We start from the raw sequence: 24,119 nt of genomic DNA, 5'->3' as shown, positions 1-24,119 counted from the left end.
GCTCTCCACATACCTGTTCCGCCGTGGAAGACTGACAGCCCTGTGCTTTTAACACCGAATATGCTGGTAATAACGCTCTTCAGCTTGTCAAGGTTCAACTGATTATCGCCCTTTGGATTCTCCAGGAGTAACACTCCACCTGGAAAGCCACAAAAATAAGATCTCACTTAGTGAACTAAGACTTAAAGAAAAAGTTAAATTTGGAAGTTAGGTGATGCAAAGGGGTGTCTAACCCTCACACAAGCAAAAGCCACATTCCCGCTTACTGGGAGCTTGGCAAACCTCAGTGGGCCAAGGAATAAAACTACCAAGCCTTCTGTCGTTTTTACTCATCCTTTCCAAGACTCAAACTTTTATGATTATCTCATAAGTAAAAATACCATGTCACTAGATTTTTTTTTTAAATGTTCAATTCCCTAGTAGCTAAAGATATCAAATTGTTCCATGTATGCTATAATTTGTATAGCCTCCTGAATAAATTACCCTTTTTCTAATTGGACTGTGTGTTCAGTTAGGCTTACCATGAGTTCCTATCAGACTGCTTCATTACTATTTAAATATCACGTCTTTTCCTGCTCTGGTGTTAAAGACTTCTCATTCTGTATCTTGTTTTCAGCCTTCTTGGAGTAAATTTTAATAAATTTTTCAAAAACCATGCAGAGCCTTTCATTTCTGGCAAAGTTCAATGGGTCAATTTTCTCTTTTATACAGTGATTTTTAGTGTCAAGAATTAACATGTTTTTCCGAAATAAAAGGTCTTGAGTCTTTGCTGTCAACACGGATGTAGTAGAGAACTCTGGCCGCCTGAGGAGAGGAGGAGAGGAGGAGAGGAACTTGATTTGTTCTCTATGCTGCAAATGTGGTGTGTGTGTGTGTGTGTGTGTGTGTGTGTGTGTGTGTGTGTGTGTGTCTGTGCGTTTACATTTATGTGGAAGGCAAGTTTTCACAATCCCATGTGTTGTTCCTTAGACAAAGTCCACTAAGAAAGCAAACAAACCAGGGTCTCTCATTGGCCAGATCACACTGTAGATCAGGCTGGACAAATACTAGCCTTCCCGGCACTAGGATTACAGGTGCACGCTGCCATGCCTGGCCTTCGTGTGTGGGCTTAGGCAGCCTTGCATGGATGAATTTCTTTGCTCTGTCACGGTTCACTCTATGGGGTGAATAGATGTTTCTTCTCATCTCCCCAGGAGACGACACACAGTTGCCCAAACACACACATGTACAGATTCAGGAAGCTAAGTGCTGTGATCTGAATATTAGTGTACCACCCCTACCTTTTCCCAATGACGATGTAGAAATTCTAGTGGGCAAAAACACTGTTAGGAAGTGGAGTTTCTGAGACACCAGGACATGAGGTTGGAAACTTCGTGAACAGATGAATGCTGTCATGAAAGACTATAAAGCCAACAGAGGAGAGACAGAACCTGCAGGGACCATATCCAGTGGATAGGCACGGCCCCCAGGTGAGGGATGGGGCCGCCCACCCACCTCAAAAAATATTAACCCAGAATTGCTCCTGTCTAAAGGAAATGCAGGGACAAGGAGTGGAGCGGAGACTGAAGGAAAGGCCATCCAGAGACAGCCGCACTTGGGCATCCATCCCATCTGCAGACACCAAACCCACACACTATTGCTGATGCCAAGAGGTGCATGCTGACAGGAGCCTCATACAGCTGTCCCCTGAGAGGCTCTGCCAGAGCCTGACCAACGCAGATGAGGAACCAAGAAGCCAACATCAGACTGAGTGTGGGGACCCCGATGCAGAAGGCAGGGCAAGAACTGAAGGAGCTCCCACCTCTCTGCTCAGAAACACAAAGCCATTTTATTGCTCAAAATGGGCTCCAGGTTGACGCTTGTGTGGTGTCTGACCTCATTACTGCCATGTAGTCTTGAGTACACCTGCTTAGTTACACTCTCCTCGACATTACCCTGCAGAAGGGCTTGAACGACAAGGTCATAATGAAGCATGCTCTGTGCTCCTCTATGACAACTGTGGCGACTGAGCCTAGCTTTGCTGTCTTGGCCTTGGTGTGGGTATCTGTGGAGTGCAGTTGCCGGGTTTTCTTCCCCGCTGGGTTTGGGTGGAAGAGAACAATTACTGTCTAGTAACTCCACCTTGCTGAGTTGCCCTGTCCTGATCTATTCTCCAGAGGAAGCAGGACTTCACTGGGGCATTTCTCCACTGGTTAAGTGAGGTAGACGCAGATCAGAGGAACCGCCCACTGCTGTCATTTAGTCTCACGGCTCCTCACGGACTACCCTTTCCTCTACCGATAAGATGCTCGCTTTTGCAGCCCACTTGGGGTGCTAGGTGGCCTCAGCAGGACAAACATGGGCCCATCATACATTATGTTAAAAGGATTGACTTGGTGACGAGATGAAAGTTATCGAATTTTACCGATTCTCTTGTGACTGCTTTAAAGATCGTTAAGGAATTAACTAAAATAGTGGAAGACACTTGTAATCCCAACTCTCAGGCAGAGGGGAGTGGATGGTGGGTCCGAGACCGAGCGTCAGGAGCACATGGGTAAATAAAGGAAGGCACGCACAGCGCGGTTCCTGCACTTACCTTGCTCGGTGCCATTTGCACAAATGTTAAGGTTCACATAAGCACAAGCGGGCCCAGGCACACGCGATCCTCTGGTGAGCGTGATTTCCAGCTCGGACCCCTTTAACTGAGCGGAGAGAGTGTGATCAGCGCGGTCATGCGGGGCCCCACGGCAAGGCACACACACCCCCTGCTCGGTAGGAACGTGATCTCCTTAGAGCTGGCGCTGCAGCTACAAACTCGGTCTCCTCGCCTGCTCTCAAAGACGCCGTTCTCTAACTGCACGGTACACGCTCGTTTTCAGTAAGTCCAGAAAGTAAGCAATACGTAAGACGGAGAATGAGACAATAATGTGACTGTCGCCTGAGAAGACAACTGACACCTTCAACCCTTCCTCATCTGTCCTACTATTAGGAATAAGGAGGAAAATGAGAGAATAAAGGATATGTTTGAATTAAGGGCCAGTATTTATGTCCTGGTGACACATTTTCATAGCAACATCAAAAAGTACTGTTTAAAGAGGGCATGAATTTGAAGGAGAGCAGGGATGGGTATATAGGAGGGTTTGGAAGGAGGAAAAGGAGGGAGAAATGGAGTCATTGTATTAATCTCAAAAAGATAAAAAAAAAATTTTTTTAAAAATACTTCCCATAGCAGGAAGTTCCACCAAGCACACACCACACACTAGCAACGAGCTGAAGGTCAACTGTCGTTTATGTTTTCATGAAAATTATCAGGACCCACAGCATCCTCTCTTCCGGTTTAGACACAATGGGTCAGCACAGGCCTTTCCCCACCTTGGCTGCCTTCTGTGAGGGAACTACCCTGAGGAAGCTTCTGCTGCCTTCCACCCCTCCTCCTCTCCTGGCCTTCCTCTCGGAGCCACCGAACCACCGAGCACTTGCGAAACAGCGCCTCGGTCCACACTCATCTGTCCGCTGCTGACAGGCTCTGGGGTCGCCCTCTGGGCACACCGAGAGACTATCTTGAGGGGTTCATTGTGGGACGCCTCGCCCCAGAGGCAGCAGCACCATCCTCCCTTGGTTCTGTGCTACACAGAAGTGGAAAGTGACTGAGTCCAGTCCGCCCGGCCAGCGCTCGCTCTCCCAGTGTCCTCACTGTGGACATAAAGCAACCGGCTGCCCCATGCTCCTGTCACCAGCCCTTCCCTTCCCTACCACAGTGGGCTGCTGTTTGAACTGGAAGTTATTTGTGTATTAAATACCATGGCAAGAGAAAAAGTGAGACAGTGGCTGGAATGTAAAGCAAAATCCAGTATGGAACATCAGTATTTCCACACCACTCACCTGTGTTTGCTCTTGAATAAGGATATTATCTGATGTCGGGACTGGATAGGGCTTCAAGGGAGCTTTGATAGTAGCATATATGAAGTCGGTGTGGCTTTCGATGACATTACTCAAGTATCTTCCTTCAGATTTGGCATTATAGTAAACTGTTATTTCATCCGTCGGAACCAGGTTGCACTGAAATAGCAAACAGAAAGACTTAGAAGAGAAGTACATCTTGTTCTCCCAGACTAAAGGTACTGTTGAAGGAGAGCAAGTGTGTGCTGATCTCAGGTTCACTCTCCTCAGGTCATGTGAGAGACGGGCATCTGCTGGTCTATGTTCTTGTACCCACTTTTCTCTACAGGCCAACAGGCCGAGTGCCCTTCCCTGGTACAGTCGGCCCCTCGTGAGTGACGAAATAGATTAGCAAAGCTCCAAGGCAGCTGCCATGCTGCCCTGCTGCAGTGCCCGCCTCGGATGGACGTGAACCGTGCGCCCTGAGGCCTGCTTAGGGAGGAGCACCATGGCAGCTCTCCTAATTAGCACTGTCCCTAGGAGTAAGCTTTCTGACTCTCAGACCTAAGAGGTCCAGTGCACCTTCTGCACCTGTCTTAACAAGGAAAACCACCACAGTCTGCACAGACCCCGCAATCCCTCTCCTCAGCTAGGGGCCTTCTGTCTGTCTTGCACACCCTCTATCATCTCTGGTTACCCTTTGCAGCAGCCAGAGAGTGATCTTTCTGAAAATCTGCCTTGTCTGTCTTCCCCAACACTCTGAATAAATCTAATACAAGCCCGAATCTACAGCATAGCCCTGAAGGAACAAACTGACCTTCTTGCGAAGCTTCTGGATGCGATTGATGACTTCCCGAGCCATGCCTTCGTCCACCATTGACTGGTCAGGTGTGACATCTAAGAGAACTAAAGCCTACAGAAAGAACAGAGCGCGTGGCAGTGGCAGTGGAATAAAATCATGTCCGTCTAACTCAGGGAACTACAGCTAGGGCTGGCAGGTGGGCCTAGAGATTGATCCCTGGAACTGACATGGTGGGGTGGGAAAACTGATCCCTGCACTTTGTCCTCTGACCTCCACACGCACCCTGGTGACCTTGCAGGACCTACACGGAGGCTCAAAACCTTCCGTGTGTTTTGCTCATTTTTGTGCAACCCAATAACTAGGACAATAATCCACAAGAACAGATCACAATGCTCACTTAAGCATCTGATAAACAAGTGCAAAGGGTGAGGATCCATGCAGAGCAGCTCAGGAGGGAACTGACTGATGCCAGGCATGGTAAACTTCGCCCATGGTCTCGTCTGTTGGTGAAGAATATTCTAGGAGGCTGGAGACGATGTCTCAAGTCTGCAGTCCCCATACTCCCCAGAGTTAGAGGAAGAAGTTCAAGGACACTCTTACAGAATGAGTCCAAAGCCAGAGAGAGATACATGACCTTGTCTCAAAAACACCAATCAGACAACCAAACAATCAATCAATCCATATCAAACAATCTTTGAGGGATCACAAAAATACCTGAGCATCAGAGTGTGCTTCAAACTGCGCAGTCCCTCCCGTGGCCTGGTCAAAGGTGTACATGAGACGAATATCTTCTTCATGCAATTCATGGCCTTCCACGACAATGCTCCCTGTGGGAAAGGCAGACTATTAGCATGCCATGTTTCCTCCCAGGATGACCCTGGCATTCTGCTGGCCAGCAAGGGTTGGTGCAAGTGAAATGAGGGACAGTGTGAAGTGCTGGGTACTGTGTGTGTCCGGGACAAGCAGGAGGAGGTGTGGAGAGCACTGATGGCTGATGTACCACCTTCGGGAAAGCTACTGCACTGAGGCTGAGTGTACGTAACTGGAGAGAAAGGAGGCGGATTATAGCAGGATCCCAGCACCCAGAAGCTACGATAGCACGTTGGGATGCCAGGCACCTGTCCGGGAAAGTTACCGGAATTGACAGTTGTGCTCTTATGAACAGGATGAAGGTTTTAAGAAAGAGGGAAGCATCGTCTAAAGAGGCACCCACCGCTCTTCTGAAACTGCTCCAGCTCCTCGTTGCTCAGTTGCTTTACGGCCACCATCACTGCTTTAAAGGCTCCCTTCAGACGTTTCCCGAGGACCATGTGATCCGGCTCGGCCCTCAGTCGAATGCCATACTTGTTTTTATCAGTAGACAGTGTGACTTTTCGAACATTTAGTTCCTACAGTGAGTGCGAAAGGAAAAGCAAGAGTGTGAGGCACAGAGATCTGCATCATGTGAGACACGGAAGCGAGCGCCCGTACCAGGGCTCATAAGGGGCAAAAGGCAGACAGAACCCGAATGCCAGTCAGCCGTGGAATGGGCGGGGCTGAGGTGTGCACATCGGTGATGTGCAGGCTCCAGGCCCTGGTTTGGATCCCCAGCACCACACAGTGAACAGCGCAGGTGTGACTAGGTGAATAGAGCATGGTTTAAACCCAGGCTGGAGCATCTAGCAACATAAAGGAACTAACTAAGTACTACCCTTTGCTACAATGTAAATGAACTCCACAAACGCCATGATAAGCAACACAAGCCCGACACAGTAGACGACAAACTGTTCTTACAGGAAATGTCTAAAGAAGGCAAACCCACAGGCAGGAAATATATTTGTGATTGCCAGTAAAGGATCAGACTGTAAGGGGAACAGAAGTGAACGATGAGGGAGATTAGCCTTTCCTTATAGGAAGGGGGAAAGGGTCCAAGATTCTGACATTGGGCACAAATACAATGTTCCTATGGAGACCAATCAAGTGAATTAAAGAAGACGCCACGGTTGGTACTGGTGCATGTCTTTAATCTCAGCACTCACAGCACAGAGGCAGGAGGATCTCTGTGAGTTCAAAGACAACCTGGTCTACGTGGAGATCCTGTCTCAAAAGCCAAAAATAAAGAGGGGGAGGGGGAGGCTGAAATATAAACCCCATCTCTCAGGGGGAAACTCGCACAAGCAATCCTGAGCACGATCATTAGCATTTAACCAGGTGTGGAATGACAGTGCTTCATGTCACTATGCTAGTGACATATTCCCATAACCTGGGCCAGCGATGGCACAGTGTGAGACACAGAAACAGAAAGGACCAAGTAAGGCAAACAACAGCAATACAGAGGTCTGCTATTCTATCTACAAAATGTCAGTGTGTGGGAGCCTGAGGCAGGGGGACCGCTCATGCCTGGGCTAAAGGCTACAAAGCAAGCCTGTGCTATACAGTGAACAGATGATAATGTGTGTGAGTCTACAAGGTATTAAATTAAAAGATATAATCTCACTTTGTGGCTTCTAATGTTTGTCTGAAATTCCCAGGCAATTAAAAATCAAATACAGGCCAGACAGTGGTGGCTCTCACCTTTAATCCCAGCACTCAGGGTTAGGGTTAGGGAAGCAGAGGCAGGTGGATCTCTCTGAGTTCAAGGCAAGCCTGGTCTACAGAGTAAGTTCCAGGACAGCCAGGGCTACACAAACAAAACTCTCTCTCAAAAACAAAGAAAGAAACAAACAAAACATACAGAAATTAATATTTTCTGAAATGATATACTTAAAGTATTACCTGTTTTGAAACAGTAATCAATTTTAAAATTAGAAACATGTTTGTTTTAAAGATAGCACAGAATGCAGCCTTGAGAGGATCAGTGGCACTGTAAGGGGTCATTAGAGACTCCTGTCCCCACCAGACACCACCTGCCCCCACTGGACTACTGAGACAGTGGACTACAAAAAGTGCTTTCCCCCATAATCCCATGCTGTGGGAAGAGAACCCCAGTGGGAACTTAACAGACAGGAGACACTCAGAGTTCCGACAGCTTAAATGGACAACAAACAGGTCCCGATGACTCTGTGTTACTCTTACTCTAAAACTGTATAGCTTGGCTACAGAAAAGGGAAGGAACCAGGAGTCTTTCCCTTCCTGGTTTGGACAAATTGTAAGTGACCCCAACTCCTTTATCAGTTTCGGGCCCCTAATCTTTTAAAACACAGGAAAATAAGCATCCTGTGAATTTAATCCATTACCCAGCTACCAATAGTGTGCACTATCCTTCTGAAACCAAATTCTACTTCTGAAATACATCCAAGACGCGCATGCACGAACGCACACACATGTGCACACAGAAATACTCAGGCACTCAACATTCGTAAACTGATGTGCACAATACTATATTATAGCACTGGGGGTCGTGACGTTTGCTCTGATCCCAGCACCCTGAAGGCCAAGACAGGAGAACTGGGTCTAAAACTAGCCTAAGCTGCAAAGGAAGGCCCTGCTCTCAACACCCTCAAAGGCTACATACAGAGCTATAAACGTGCATAAATGTGTGAAGTCCAGGAGCCATCCTCAGAGGGCAAATGAAAGCCCGGAGCCAGGGAGGGTGATCATTGGCCCACCTTGTGTCAGACACACACGACGCCTAACACATTCACAAACGGCAAATGGCTATAGTTCATCATTTGAAGAAGCAAAGCTTTTCTGTTAATCACAAACATTTACTCTGAGGAAGAGAAGTAGATGAGAGTAAAGAGACCCACAGACTGCATACACTTTCTTGGATGGTTATGCACGCAGCAATTTACAAAAAACAAAAACAAAAACAACAAAAAAAAAACCTTCTAGGAAAAAAAAGCCCCTCTGACTGGACTGGGCACTGACTTACCTCAATGATATACTTCTCCAAGGACCTGATATCCTCAAGAGCTTCTGGGTCTTGGTGGATGACGACAATTTCCTTCAAGGGATACTAGAGGGAAGGGAGGGGACATGAACTAACGGTCAATTCACCAGTTAGCAAAATGTTGAATGCTCATCTGTCTGGCTAAAGTCTACCTGAATATTTAGCTAAACAGGGGCCAAGTCACTCATATCCTAACGCAGGAAAGGGTAAAGATTTATGCCACTGCCTGAAAGTCTGTGTCAAACCGATGTCTGAATACAATTTTGCACGCACCTTTATTGGAATAGTTTTCCGGTCTCGAATCACTCTCCCAAGCTCAATCACGGACTGCATTCTAGACACGGCGTTCTCGGTCTTCTTGTCAATCAGCTCCTCTCTGATTGATAAACACAGGAGTATGGGAGGTCATTCTTTTTAAAAGGTGAAAACCTGACGTGGTTACACCTATGTGAGGAAGAGGATCAGGCTAGGTCTCCAGTGATAACTGAGAAAGGACGTCACCCACAGGGTCACGCACTGTGCTCCCGGGGTTACCCAAAGGTTGCATTCACACCTCACCCAACCACAATTCTTTTACAGTATTTTTTTTTTAAAGATTTATTTATTCATTTATTATATATAAGTACACTGTAGCTGTCTTCAGATACACTAGAAGAGGGCATCAGATCTCTTTACAGATGGTTGTAAGCCACCATGTGGTTGCTGGGAATTGAACTCATGACCTCTAGAAGAGCAGTCGGGTGCTCTTAACCGCTGAGCCATCCCTCCAGCCCCCCAACCACAATTCTTAAGGAGGATGCTACATCCCTCCTGCCACTGTAGGCTCCTGCGGCCCAAGGGGTAGCTGCATGAGCCGAGGTGGAAGGAGGGGATCAGGAGGTAGAGCAGGAAATGAGTCCTTGCCCCATCTCTTCCTGCAGGGCTTGGGACCCTGCATGTACTTCCCTTCCCGTGGCCTGGCTGACACTTCTGTATTTGATTCCTACCGAACATGAGGCAGCATGAGGTAGTGGATGCTGAGTGTGTCCTTGTCCCGGATGGAAGCAGGGTCAATCAGCAGCTTCAGGTTCTGGTACATCAGTTCAGTAAGAAAGGGTGTGTAAGGGGCCTGTAGCAGAATGGAGGAGAGAGTATCATTCAGATAGATCCATCATCAGTTGATCTCACTTAGACTGAGAAATGAAAACTAGTCACTTTAAAGAACAATAGAGCGATACATAGGCGTAGGCTGGTACTTAGACGCCCCCTTCCAAAGAAAAATTACTTCCTATTTATGAGGTACAGTATCGCTATCCGAAACCAAACCAAACCAGGGTCTCCAGAACAAGTACCAGTTAAATCACAAGCACCAGTTAAGTCGATATGCAGAGAGATTAAATACCTCAAAGTCTAGAAATCATATCTGCAAAGCAGACAAACCCCACTTGTATCGCGGGATGCAGGTGCAGGAACTTAGAGGCAGACGCCACCAAGATCTTGTATCAGGGCAAAATCTCCTGAATGTTACAGGCTCACAGAACACTATTCAGGGGCAGCAGAATAGGATATGGAAAAGCAGCAGATTTCCCACTCGTGTGCCTTTAATTACCAGTTTAACTATCAGTGCTATCTAATTAACGGTTTAATTATCAGTGCTTAGTTAGTATATGTTCGACCATTTAGGTATGAGTTTATGAATCTCTGCGTTACTCACAGTTACTGAGTTCTTCGCATTATCAAGATTTATACTCTTATCTCCTTTTTTTTTTTTTTTTTAATTCTTTTTTTCGGAGCTGGGGACCGAACCCAGGGCCTTGCGCTTCCTAGGCAAGCACTCTACCACTGAGCCAAATCCCCAACCCCTCTTATCTCCTTAAGAGTAGATCCGTGTCTAAATGGCGGACAGCAAAGGAAGGAGCACCCCGTACACCTCAGTTAGTACTTGGGATGGGCACATAAGCTATTACGCCTCAGTGAAGGGGCTACGGCACAGGGTGGAAGGGAGGAGCTGTAGCCTGGGGCAGCTTGGGATTGGAAGGGGTTTAGCACCTCACCATCAGTCTGCACAGAGAAAGCAGGACACTGAACAGAGTCTCCAGAGCCATAACACAGTCTTCCATGCCATTCTCACCCTGGAGGATAGAAGAGAGATAAATATCAAGCTGCTGGTAGTAAGCGTGTCATCAAAACATACGTCTATTAAAAGAGGCGTCGTACCAGGACCATGTACTCCAGGGACGTAAAGGGGCGGAGGGAGGAGGTATGGCCTCAACCATCAGCCCTGGGGGAAGGCCAGCATGGGACAGCAGTGTGCTGTACCCCTGGACCATCTCTGCCAGAGGTCAGGCAAATGGGAGCCAAGGACTGGCCAGGCTTGAAGGTGAGGGGGTTGGGGGGATGGATTCCAATATAACAAGAAGAGTTAGGTAAGGGTTTGCTTTAAAAATAAAAAATAAAGGGTGTATACTGTGTGCTTTTATAACAACTTCACTGATTCTCGGTAGGGAAAAACATTCTGCAGCGAGGAATTTGTCTCTGTCTTATCTCACTGTACGTGCTGCACACGCCAGTGCGTCTGGAGACCACGTCAAGCTCACGCTAAAACCCCAACAGCTAGGAAGAGCTCTGCCCACAGCAAACACCCGAGCACTGTTGGGTGAAGACAGAAACACAGAGGTGTGCTGCTGTGTAGCTCCTTCCCCCAACCTGAGACGACCTCACCAGGAACAAGGCTGAAAAGTACGGAAGTAAAGCAAACCCCTAACTCTTAAGAAGCCCCTTCCTGAGGCTCTACAAGCTGATCAATGGCTGTGGGGTCATTTGGCCCAGCCAAGCGGCCTCTGAGTGTGGAGGAGCTTAGGAAAGCTGCTTCCTGAGTTGTTGGGATTCTGGGGTGGGCTTTTTGTTGATGATACAACATGGTTTAGTTGTCTATGGTCCTATCACCCCTCACCCAGTCTCCTGTCAGGAACCCCAATAAACTCACTGGTTCACACAGCTGGACTTGACAGGGCAATTCTTTGGCTGTCACTGTTATACTATTTAGGGTGAGGAGATGTTTGTTCAGGTCTCTAAGTCACATACAATAGTTTCTTTTAAGGAATATAGCCATACTTCACGGTATTTATGGAATTCTATGATGTCTGCTTAGTTTAGTAATGCACAGGCTTGGACACCACCCCTGATAACTTGTCCACAGTGAACCATGAAAATACGCCACATTCTATTCTGCCACATTCAATCGCTACAGCTAATGTACTGTAAACAGAAGACATTTTCAAACAGCGTCCCCCCCACCCCCCTCATTATTTCTGCAGACATGGTTTCTCTGTGCAGGCCTGGCATTCCTAGAACCTGGAACTCATTCTGTAGACCATGATGGCCCCAAACTCAAGAAATCCACCTGCCTCTGCCTCTGAGTACTGGGTTTAAAGTCGAACACCATCACAGTTGACATTTTCCCCTAACCTTTGACCTGAACTTCAGACTTTTCATACCTCCTACCGGTTCTTACCTTTAATCTTCTCCTGTTCATTCGGACATACCAGTTGGTCAGAATATCTACAAACTTGACCAGGCGAGGTACCACAGTGTACAGCCTGTAAGCTAAAAGTAAGGTATTAGTCGGGCAGCCCAGGCCAGCGCTTCATTCAAGGGAACAGTGAGAATCAGAATCAACCAATCAGATGGCTCATGTATCACAAATACAGGACATGACAACCAGGGTGTTTAGGGGCACCCAGAAATGACAATGGGCTACAAGCAAACCCACATACATGAGAAACACTGAACTCCTACTCAACGTCACCACATTACATGGAAACATGGGATAGAACCTAGCCCCACACCACTGTGCCGCCTCCTGCCTCAACTAGAATGGCAGAAAGCGTGCCTTAGATGCTGAGAGGTACAGCGCCATTTTGCCAGGAAGAAGGTATCTGGCAATGCCTGAGGAGAAATTCTTGTGCAACACCACTCTTTCTACTGGGTGACACGGGTCACAGCACAGCATCTTCCGATGCACGGCGCAGCCCCAATGAAATGGATCCACCCAGACTGCTGGCAGCCCCACTGTTGCACTGGGAGAAGATCCAGGGGGCAGAGCTGCTCTTACTGTGGTCCACAGAAAACGGAACTCAGGCCCACAGTCACTGGCTGGCCAAACACTTCCACACAGATGCTTTCAACAACGGGGGCTTCTTCTGCTGAAGAGGAAAAGCCAGCCCATTCTATGTCTAGAGCTCCCGCACTTTACTTTCAGGGAAGCCTGAGATTCACCTCCTACAGAGTAAGTGACCCACACATAAAAAGAGAAGAAAAAACTTTGGGGCAGCAGCTCTTCCTGAGAGAGCTATAGGACCTGCTGGCCCCCACGCCACTCTGTAGACACATTTTCTCACCATCTTGCTGATGGCAGCTCTGTGGGTATGCGGGTGAACAAAGCTGGGACTTACCTGGGCCAGGAGTTATCCTGTCTGTGTGATTGGTCTCCCATGCATGACCCTCACACAGACACTAACCTATCTAGTTCCTAGGCAGACTGGGTTCTGTCTTAGGTACATGATATCTAGATTCAGCTTCATGGGAAGTCATGACAGTCGGGGCTGAAAGATGGTAGGGTTCTCAGACAGCCCTCTGCACAAGAATGGGTCTGCATTCCCGGGACAAAATTACCCAGAGCCCTGAAACAAACAAACTCCTTTCTACAACTAATAAGGCCACCATGCTGTACTTCTGGGTTATCTCTCAAAACTTCCTCTATGTTAATAAGGGGAGAACATTTAAAACACCAAAAGAACAATTATAAAGAGAATAACCAGTCCTCACCCTGGGAAGACATCATAGGAAGGCTCACCTGCCATTTCTGTCTCAAAGAATGCAATGAGCGACTGCATGAAGGACAGAATCCACCGGTCGGTGATGTTGGGGCTTTCTCGGACCGTGTGCTCATTGTACAGAAACTCTACTTCTTCTTCCTACAGACAGACAGACGCTCAGTGAGAGGTTCGCATGCACTGGACCCTTGAAGCTGGAGTTATGGGTAGATGTGAGTCACGTGATATGGGTGCTGGGAACCAAATCCGGGTCCTCTGGACAGACAATAAGTACTCCTGCCTGCTAAGTCACCTCTCCAGGCCCACCAAATGTTCTACATCAGTAAAATGGAAGGAAATGATGAAAAACAAAATGATCTCAGATGCCGATAGCAAGCCAGCAACATTCAGGATGAGCAACATCAAATCCTCAATGAAATCAGGATTTCTCTTTTTCTTTTTAAAGTAAAAAGAAGAGACCTTAGGGTTGGATTACTGTAAACCCACGGAAGGAGGCAGTAAAACCTTCTAGAACCAGATAATCCTTCGAAAACTGAAACAAGCACCAGGAAACAGCTCCCATGCTGACCTGTATGATTTAACCTGGAACCCTTCTTATCTCCTTTGCTTTCCACGAGCCCTGCATGATCCGGAGGCATCTGGCCTGCTCCTGCTCTGCAAGCTGAACCTCCTGCCAGCTGTGCTGCTCAGGCGGCAGCCATGGTGAGGACTATTCGCCTGGATTTGAGCCCCTCACGGTGGGGCAGCCCTGCTCCGTACAGATGAGCCTCTTTCTCTGTGGTCAGGTGTGAGTGCCACACCAACAGAGGTCTGCTGGGCATTCGAGCTTCCAGAATGCTATCCCCACTTGGCACCACGTACAGGAAAGCTGGCATAATTACGAAGACAGGAATGCGGAAATCCAGACAAAGGTGCCTGCCTTCTCAATTTCCAGGGAACCGTGTACCTGGCAGTCCTACGTGAACACTACACTTCTGTCTTGTTCTCAGCAGAAGGAAGAGCTAAGCTGAACCCGGAAGCAGTAGGAACAAGTGAATGGACCACTGTCTCAGCTTGTGGGCTGCTCCAGGGTCGCTAAGCAGTAAGTCTTCAGTAGTTCCTTCTATTGGTAGGTGCTGGGATAGGAAGCTGAGCATGCCTGGGCTCCACCATAAACACGCACGCAATGCCGGAACTGGTGCTCGTGATAAAGATGCTGGGCACTGAAGATGTTGGTCTGGGGTCGGACGAGGTGGCTGCAGACCCAGGGCTCTCAGGAGACGATGGGAAGATCCAATCTGAGGCTCAGGCTAACAGACTTCCCAACTCCTATTCCTAAACCTAGCAACTCAGTCAGAGCTGCTATCTATTCCTCTCTATGCTTCCTCATGCAAGTCTTCCCGGACCACGCTCGAACCAACAGCACAACCTCAGCCCCCACCTTCCATCAGGTAAAAACTCTGTCTGTAGCTGACTCTCTGCAATTCTACACCCCACCAGGTCCTTGAGTAGAGAAGAATTACACTCAATGTGAAATCTCTGAGACAAAGAACTGTCTGACCAGGCTATAATACACCTCTCTACACAGAGGAAGTCACGTCCTATACAGAACCAGGCACCTCTTGCACCATCATGTAAGGCTTCCTCATGGCTCTGGGCTATCCACACAGCAGCAGACAGCACAAGAAAGCGGCCTCTAGGTCCCGCACAGGCCCACCTCGTAGCTCAGCGTTCAAAGGCCAATGCTGTCCGTACCTTGTGCAGCCTAAAGACGTTCTGGATGAAGAAGCGGTATGCGTTGTACCACGGGAGCAGCACGTCTTTGAGGACATCCCGTACGCCTTCCTCCTTGAAGCGCAGGTTTTCTGCTCTCACCACAGGGGAATTGATCAGATATAACCTGGTAAAAGCAGAAAATTTACACAGAAAAGTTACACAGACAGTAAACCAAATATTACTACTTTGAGAAGGCAAACATACCAGTTCCTCTTGGGATCACCTAAGTCTTTCTCCTTTTACTAAAGATGAAGAAGGCCAGGTCAAACTCTGCTCTCCCCTGCAGAGGAACAGTGCTTAAACTCTGGCACCCCCACACAGGTGCATACAGGTTCGTGAGGAGAAATGCTACACTGTGGAGAACGGCCCAGCCCAAACAGACGGATGAATGAGTGGAGAGACACAGGGAACTGTTGAAGGTGTGTGGCATGGGCCTTGGTGTGGGTTTCACCATGATGTGGAGACATTGGACAAGCTCTCCAGGCCTTTGCAACCTAAGCATGGTGCTGCTTCGAGCAGTAGCGAAAAGTTCTCTAAAACCTCGTGTATTAATAATGTACTTGTTCTGGTGTTAGGAGAGAGAGAGAGAGAGAGAGGGAGAGTGGGAGAGAGAGAGAACTCTTTTTTTTTCTTCTTTTTTTCGGAGCTGGGAACCGAACCCAGGGCCTTGCGCCTAAGCACTCTACCACTGAGCTAAATCCCCGAGAGAGAGAACTCTTAATACCAATAAGATGGGGAACCTAGAAAGGAGCTGAGGTAGAGACAATCTGCACCCACCAGGGAGGTCCTGGATGACTCCTGACATCCGGGACAGTTTCTAGTCCTCGAAGACTTCTAGATTTGAAAATCGCCAACTATAAAAGCCTAACTCCCCACACGGACATCCAACAGTTAAAGCGTCATTACACAGCACTCTGAGGATGATTCCACGAGATACACACGAGCAAAGGGCTGCTTCATACCTGAGGGCGTCGGCACCGTACTTATTGATGATGGAAACCGGATCTGGGTAGTTCTTTTTCCGTTTGCTCATTTTTTGGCCATCACTTGTAAAACAAAAAGTAGATATTAATTAAGTGAGCAAATATAGTTGATCTTTGAGATGGATGTGGACTCCAAACAGACGTGCAAATGAAAATGAAAGTGGTCAGGAGTATGCTGGTGAAGTCACAATGGCAGGGAGGTTTATTTCTACTTGTTAGGTCTTTTATATTCAAGTTATTTGTGTGACCGTGTATGTACATGTGCTTGGTGTGTGTGTGTGTGTGTGTGTGTGTGTGTGTGTGTGTGTGTGCATGTGTGTGTGATGGGACACGGCACTCAAGCAGAGATCAGACAGTTTTGTGGGGTCAGCTCTCTCCTACCATCTTTATGTGGTTTCCAGGGATCCAAGTCAGTCAAGATGCCGGGCTCGCACAGAAAGAGCTGACACCCACTAAAGTCTTTTGACACTGGTATGGCTGTGTCTTTAGGGGAGGAGTTCCAAGGTAGGCTGGAGCAGTTTCTGCTGTGACTCCCTTCAGTGACAGACCGTGACCATGGAGTATGACCTGAGACTTGTAAGATGAAATGAATCCTTCCCTCAAGCTGTTTTTGGTCGTGGTGTTTTATCACAGCAAGAGAAACCTTAAGACGGATGCCCAGTAGCTTGACCTCTCAGCGCCTAAAAACTGTTACTTGTGAAAACAGAGGCTGTACCAACCAAACAGTGAGGCTTTGTCAAAAACAGGAACATGCTCTTCTGTGGCTGGGCAGGAGGGGAAGGCAGGTCCCAGGAACACACGGAGAATTACTGTTTATTTTTCCTGACTGAATTCTAAGAAGCTAATACAACTAGGAAACAATTCTCCAAAGGAAACAAAGCCACTGGGAGGAGTCTGGTGCGGTCCTGGGTCTCTGCTCCTGGAAGTCATGGGATCTCTGAAATCCAGAGTTTCCTCAGACATTACAAAGAAGATGTTAAAAAAAAAAATCCATGCCAGGAGTGAAACACAATGAGACGTGACCACCAACGTACCTTACAAAGCGCTCAGCTAAATCAACTTAACTGCTGCTAGTGGCCTCACTAGAAGCACCACGCTACTACTAATGCTGTCTGGGGTGCGACCAGCTCTGTCTCCAGGCCTGGCCCACAATGGAGTCTTCCTCCTTAAGTCACAGGGAGCCACACAACGAAGGACAGGAGGGTAGAGGGCACAAGGTCTCAGCAGACAGATAAGCGCCAAGGACACCAGGAATGCTAAGCACGCGTAGTGACTCACATCTGCAAGGGAAGAGTGTGCACGCCCCTTTCCCACCCAGGCTGGGAACAGATGGGTAATAGCCTAGAGATCAGCGTGGTGTGTGTGTGTGTGTGTGTGTGTGTGTGTGTGTGTGTGTGTGTGTGTGTGTGTGCACGCCTTTCCCACCCAGGCTGGGAACAGATGGGTAATAGCCTAGTGATCAGCGTACTGTGTGTGTGTGTGTGTTATGTGCACGCCCCTTTCCCACCCAGGCTGGGAACAGATGGGTAATAGCCTAGAGATCAGCGTAGTGTGTGTGTGTGTGTGTGTTATGTGCACGCCCCTTTCCCACCCAGGCTGGGAACAGATGGGTAATAGCCTAGTGATCAGCGTGCTGTGTGTGTGTGTGTGTGTGTGTGTGTGTGTGTGTGTGTGTGTGTGTGTGTGTAGGGCCAGACCACACCTGAATTCCCCAGACCATTATGTTTATCCAGACTCTTCCTCCTAGACCTTTATCTTATCTGCATTTCTGAATGAAGAGATCCTACCCTTAGGGGAGACATCACATGTCCTTTACAGCCTGCTGACCTCTAGGCTGTCTGTATGACCCAGGCAATACCAGATCCTAGGCCCTTAGGCTACAGAACCACTCCTCATGGCAGAGGTCACTAGTACTTTGCAAGGCAGCCATGCTCTAAGCTTTAGAGGTAGCTGCTACCAAGAAACTTGCTTCCAAACTGCCTGGTGTCAGACTCTAGACGTCTGCACTAACACCAGCTAAGCAGTGTGGAGCCTGGCTTCCTTCTTGTCCCACATGGGCTGTCCCTCTGCACTGACAAAGGACTGCACACAGGGGCACACGCAGAGCATGAAACCACAGCGCATACCTGTGACCTCAGTGCCTGAGAGGCCAGGACAGGAGGAAGGTAAACCAGGCGAGGCAGCTCGGCCTCAGGAAAGTAAAACACAACTAAACTAAGCTAAAGGGAGTGTAAGAAGCTGGAGACAGGCATGCAGAGGTGGAAAACCAGTGGTTTTCTCTGCATTCGTAGTCATGCTTAGTCTACAAGACTAAGTCCTAAGGCCAGGGCTGCACGGTGAGACCGTCTCAAAGGCAAAAATGAGTTTGAGATTAGAAGAAGGAAAGGGCGGTGGAGAGCAAGGTCAGGGGTGCTAAGTTCCTCTCTTCACAGAGAAGATGTGGTGAGCGCTGGTCAGAACATGGTTGCTTTGAAGACAAGTTTCAAGGGCAGGATAAAGAATGCAGGAGGTAAATTCATCACTACAGGGAGGGGTGGGTGTACCTGCCTTGCCAAGATGAGGCCGTTCACAATCACGTTCTTGAAAGGTGGTTGTCCAAAGAGGGCTGTGGCTAGCACTAGCAGGGTGTAAAACCTGGGGGGAAAGGGAAAAAAAAAAGCCGGGATAATTCATTAAAAGTAGAGATGGAATCTAAGCATAGGAAAATGTGTATTTACCCACTAGACTGAACTTCTAGCTTCGGTTCATTATAACTCTTTAATATTTTTTTTCTCCTGGCTTTTGTGGAGGTCAGAGGACACCGTGTGAGAGCTGTGTCTCTCCTTCCAACATGTGGTACTCACTGGGCTACCTGGCCAACCCCGTATTACACGTCTTGATAACCATGTAAAATGATAGATGCGGCTGTATCGTGCCCATAACTGGTCACTCAAAGTTAAGAGGCGGATTGGCAAAACAAAATTTTCTTAAAACAAAAGCTTGCAGTGAGAAGCCATAGCCAACACGTAAGGCACGCCCGGGACCACCAGAGATGCTATGAAGTGCCATGTTTCCTGTGAGATCCTGTGGGACACGACTTGGGATAACGAAAGACGAAAAGAACTCAGACTGCAGCATCAGGAACGGCTTCTGTTCGGCAGGGTCAGAAGTCTGTCACTGTGAAGGGGACACCCTCGCTCCATGGACTGGATTCCTCTAGCAGAGGTGATGCTCTTGTGTCATCGCCATCTGCTCTTGTACTGAAGAAGAACAGAGCCCAGACCAAACGTCCTCACACAAATATCCGTCCAATCATCCCTTTCTGTTCTACCCAAGGCCGCCTGGTGCCCCGGCGGCAGCTCGGGCAATGGAGGGAACAGGAAGCAGACAGTGAGGACAAGCGAACCACAGGGTGAGTTTACCAATGGCCAGACTTCACTTCCCCTGGAGAAACATGCTTACTTATTAGTGAGTAAACCGGCCCTCCTTAGAACACAGGAGTCTGTGGGGCTGGAGAGGTAAGATGAGTAGTTAACACATCCTGCTCTTTCAGAGACCAGAGTTCAACTCCCGGCACCCACATCACATGGCTCATAGCAGCCTGTAATTCTAATTCCAGAAAATCAGACACTCTTCTGGCCTTGGCACGGCACTTACATGCACAAACATGCACTTACATGTACACACACATACATGCATTTAAAAAACACTGAATGACAGCAAAATCCTAAGAACTTTGTCCCCAGAGGACCCTCTAATAGATTCAAACGGGAAGAGCAGAGGACCACGGCAGCAGGAGTGCACAGAGTGAGCGTCAGGCCACGAAGCCTGTGTGTGAGAAGGTGAGTGACCTTTTCCTAGTGAGCATGACAGGACCGCTTCACGCAGGGCACTGGCCACAGGGAACTAACACCAAAATCTCTCCAAATATCTAGTTTTTTTTTTTTTCCCAGAATGTGAACACATAAAGGCTAGACTTAAATTTTGAGCACATTCCCTGTTACCTTCCAATTTCTAGCACCCAACTTCCTGTCACCATAAAGATCATTTAAATCTCTGAGTAAAAGATTTTAAAATAAACAGGCCAAGAATACATATGAAGAGTTGTTTTGGTTTAGCATAGAGATATAGTTCACCGTGTGAATTAACGCAGACTGTAACGCTATAACTCTGTGGTCGCAAAGATTCCCACTGGAAAGACATGGTGGTGCCCACGCTGGATGAGAAGGGCGGAGGGCAGAACATTGTCTCCTCTCTGTACCAGCAGTAGGCGGAGGCGTGTGGGCATTTAAGGAAACAAGCAAAACCAAGGGAAACATCTGAAGAAAGACCGGCACACATACGTGGGTAACATACCATCCTCTGGTTTGATCGATGCCTTCGGCAATGAAGTCTGCAGGAAAGGCATCCTCGAACTCTCGCTTGCTCTCAAAGGGGTAATGAACCTGGGCGTAGGGCATACTTCCACTCTCGAACCAACAGTCAAACACCTCAGAGATGCGCCGCAACAGTCCTTTCCCGCAGCGGGATGGGATGGTCAGGTGGTCGATGCTGACAAACAGAGAAGTTGTTACCTCTATTCATGAAGAACTGAACAGGTTAAATGACAAGGCCACGTTTCCGTGTCATGCTACCGTACTGTGGTGAATGAGAGACTACACGTACAGTGGTGGTCCTGTAAGGTTATAAGGGAGACGAAGCTTTCCTTTTGACTAGTGACATGGTATGGGGGTAATGTGACAGGATGCTTTATTCATTTATGTTTATGATGGGATGCAAACGGACCTGTATAGCAAGAATAAAGGCACAGCACGAGAGTACACATGACGCACGGGGGTTAACGGTGACCTATAAACAGCTATGCAACCAGTTTATGTATTTACCATTATAGCCCAGGCTGGCCTTGAAATTGCTATGTAGCTGTGAATGGCTCTGAACTCTTTCCTCCTACCTCTGCCTCCTGAGTGTTGATTTCGGCAGCCATGCCTGGTTTTTACTTTAAGTACCAGGGTTCACACTCAGTCCTTGTAAGGCTGTTTGCCAAGCTATGCTACCTCTTTACATGGACATCTAAGAATCCTGACTGTATTAACAGGCCGGAGTGAGGAACCGATCTGGACCATCTAGGTTTGTGCAAGCTCACGCCAGAGAATTAGTACAACGAATGGATTTGTCTAACGACGCGCACTTCTCTGAACACACGCTAGTGGAAAAGTACATGTGCAAAAAATAAGAGAAAATAAACTGTGGCCTGGAGGGGTGGCGGACAGCTTTCATCCTGGCCCTCCGGTAGGAGGCAGAAGCAGATCGATCTCTGTGAGATCAAGTTCAGCATGGCCCACGAAATGACTTCTACGACAGCAAAGGGTACTATACTGTGATACTTTGTCTCAAAAGTCAACAGTTGTCCCCAAAGGCAGAGACCACCAGGGGCCCTCAATCCGAAAGGTCATGTACCAAAGAAAGTCATGTGACATTTCAATCAAGGAGGGAGGGTGCACATCACAAAACAACATGGCTCATCAGCCAAGGCTAGCAGGCCGGTGATTTCCAGGTGTAGATCTGCGACTCCCGGGAGATGACCTTACCAGGAGGACAGCATGGCAGTGAGTCAGGTGTTTGGGAACTCACCTCTCTCTGTGGAGATCTGAGACTTTTGTTCCCGACAATTCTTCAAGTTCTGCCACTGACCCGATGCACACTACCTGTCAAAAACCGAAGACAACAGGAACTCCTCAGAGCCCAGGCCGCCGTGCAGTGGCAGCCTGCTGTTCGGCTGTAGAAACCTGACTCTCTTTATGGGTCGGATTAATGGAGCGCTCTGAGCTACAGGGCAGTGACACCCCCCACCCCCCCCACAGGGCTCGTCTCTCAGGCAAGACCTTCCGCTCCAAAGAAGCCAGTGGCGACTTTGTTCCCCAGACTCCTCTTCTGCAGGTCTGTAGTACGGGTCCCTAAACCCACAGCCACCTCCTGGACAGACATTCCTGGGGATTTATCATAACCAATCTCTGCCTAGAATAAATAAAATACCTTAGACTATTAGCCAATGGCTAATATTTATACACAGTTGCTCTCTTCAGACACACCAGAAGAGGGCATCAGATCCCATTGCAGATGGTTGTGAGCCAACCATTTGATTGCTAGGATTAAACTCAGGACCTCTGGAAGGGCAGCCAGTGAGCCATCTCAGCCCAGCCAATGACATCTTACTTTCTTCCTTGTGCTTGGATCTTGCACTAAGGCTAGAACTAAATTACTGTGCTGGGAGAATAATAAAAATAGAAGGAGCCTAATTCACAAGGAGTCAGGACCATGCTCAGGTAAGGAGCTGTGGTGGAGATGGGTGGACCAGGGAATGAGGACCACCTGATGGAGAGGTCAGAGCGGCAGGATAGGCTTTGTGCTTCCACGTAGGAAAAGGCCTCTGCCTCTTGGGCACCCAGGGCCTTTCTCTGTTCCTTCCCTTCAGTCCCGATAACGTTCTGACTCAGTAACTTCACCGCTGCCTCTCAGGTCCCTGTATGGAATCCCTGGGGTGTAATGTTGCTCTCCACACAGGACAGAGGCCCTGCCGTGGAACTGTGTCTGCCTACCCAAGCAGATGCGTCTAGCCTCACATAAATCAAACATGATACAGGCAATGCTTGGGATGCCTTTTCCTCTCCAGTTTCTGCTTGAGCACTCCTAAGGTCGGTTTAACTTTGCTTCTTTTCCTTTTTCTCTTTAGAGAGTCCCAGTATATCCCTCTGGCTGGCCTGGAACTTTCTGTGGAGCTCAGGCTGGCCACGAACTGGCAGATTCACCTGCCTCTGCCTTCTGAGCACTGAGATTAAAGGTGTGTGTCACCATGCCAGGGGTCAGCTGAACTTGAAGTTAGTTCTAGAACTTCATGTCATGGCATGGGGGAAATCAAAGCAACATCCACTCACCATCTAATGTGTTGATTTGCACTGAAAAAAAAATGACTATTTTCTTCCATTTTTACAGAATAAAGACTTAAATCTGCACTTAAATAAAAAGTAAACCCCTAAGCACACTGTGTGACGTGACCATTCTAGAAAAGAATTAAGACAGTAAGAGTCCATACTTTTTGTTATTTTCTCTCTCTCTCTCTCTCTCTTTTTATCCGGAGCTGAGGACTGTACCCAGGGCAATCGCTCTACCACTGAGCTAATCCCCAACCCCAAGTTCACACTTTTTAACACCATACTCACACACCACGTGACAAAGGACTTCAGTGACAGTCAACCCAGGGCCCAGCCTCACCTCCTCAAAGTCTTCACTGACCCACAGTGGGATGGGGGTGCCCCAGTATCTGTTTCGGGAAATTGCCCAGTCACGTGCCTCCTTCAGCCAATTTCCAAACCGTTTTTCTCGTACAAACTCTGGGACCCTGTCACAGAGAGATGACACCGATGGTCATGCAGGAACACGAGACTACGGGAAAATTATAAGCCAGGCTGACACGAGCCTTTGTGTGCGTGACACTCTGCCGAGGCTACGCTAAGCTTGCATTTAGCACATCGAAAGAGGGCAGGGCACGTTCGGAGAGTTTCTTTTTTGCCCATTTGATTATTCATGAGGTAGGCTGGCACTTGCACAGAAGAACAGCTCGGGAGGACAAAGGTTTCTGTGCTTGCACTTTTCTGTAAAGCCAGGGGCAGAAGAAGTCCACACACCAGGGACTCAATACCCACACTGGTCATAAATAAACTGCTTTGGCCGACGAGGAGTAGTCTTCATCACAGTGAAGCTGACAGTCTGAGCACAGCAAGACTGCTGGTTTGTTCATCCATTTTGGAAACAGGGTCTCACTCTTGTAGTCCTGGGTGTCCCGAAACTCATTAGGTAGTAGTGCAGGCTGGCCTTGAACTCAGAGGTCTGCCTGCCTCCGCTTCCTGACTGCCCAGATTAAAAGTGTACATACCGTGTCTGGCTACAACATTCTCCCCAAAGTCAATTCATCCTGTAAGTCATATACAAGTACTTTTCTCTAGTGGGTTTTACAAAGAAAAGTGAGTTCTTGCATCTTCTATCATAAGCAGGTAGTACTT

At 48.1% G+C, this 24,119-nt stretch overlaps 1 protein-coding gene and 1 pseudogene across 1 annotated transcript in view; both read right to left on the bottom strand.

Moving 5' to 3' along the window:
* Positions 1 to 24,119, bottom strand: part of Iars1 (isoleucyl-tRNA synthetase 1) — a 47,012-nt gene that overhangs the window by 3,476 nt on the left and 19,417 nt on the right. Inside the window, exons 14-31 of the mRNA XM_032884430.1 lie at positions 23,332 to 23,458; positions 21,694 to 21,767; positions 20,419 to 20,613; positions 18,631 to 18,717; positions 16,063 to 16,146; positions 15,080 to 15,224; positions 13,366 to 13,486; positions 12,025 to 12,116; positions 10,565 to 10,642; positions 9,518 to 9,639; positions 8,805 to 8,907; positions 8,514 to 8,597; positions 5,874 to 6,048; positions 5,375 to 5,487; positions 4,676 to 4,771; positions 3,862 to 4,038; positions 2,576 to 2,681; positions 14 to 139 (exon numbers count right to left, since the gene is read on the bottom strand). Coding sequence (XP_032740321.1) covers positions 14 to 139; positions 2,576 to 2,681; positions 3,862 to 4,038; positions 4,676 to 4,771; positions 5,375 to 5,487; positions 5,874 to 6,048; positions 8,514 to 8,597; positions 8,805 to 8,907; positions 9,518 to 9,639; positions 10,565 to 10,642; positions 12,025 to 12,116; positions 13,366 to 13,486; positions 15,080 to 15,224; positions 16,063 to 16,146; positions 18,631 to 18,717; positions 20,419 to 20,613; positions 21,694 to 21,767; positions 23,332 to 23,458 — 2,105 coding nt within the window. The remainder of the gene's footprint in view (positions 1 to 13; positions 140 to 2,575; positions 2,682 to 3,861; positions 4,039 to 4,675; positions 4,772 to 5,374; positions 5,488 to 5,873; positions 6,049 to 8,513; positions 8,598 to 8,804; positions 8,908 to 9,517; positions 9,640 to 10,564; positions 10,643 to 12,024; positions 12,117 to 13,365; positions 13,487 to 15,079; positions 15,225 to 16,062; positions 16,147 to 18,630; positions 18,718 to 20,418; positions 20,614 to 21,693; positions 21,768 to 23,331; positions 23,459 to 24,119) is intronic.
* On the bottom strand, positions 16,769 to 16,887 carry LOC116884145 (annotated as a pseudogene).

The sequence above is a fragment of the Rattus rattus genome, chromosome 14, assembly GCF_011064425.1.
Source record: "Rattus rattus isolate New Zealand chromosome 14, Rrattus_CSIRO_v1, whole genome shotgun sequence".
NCBI lineage: Eukaryota > Metazoa > Chordata > Mammalia > Rodentia > Muridae > Rattus > Rattus rattus.
This window is presented reverse-complemented; position numbering and strand designations above follow the sequence as displayed.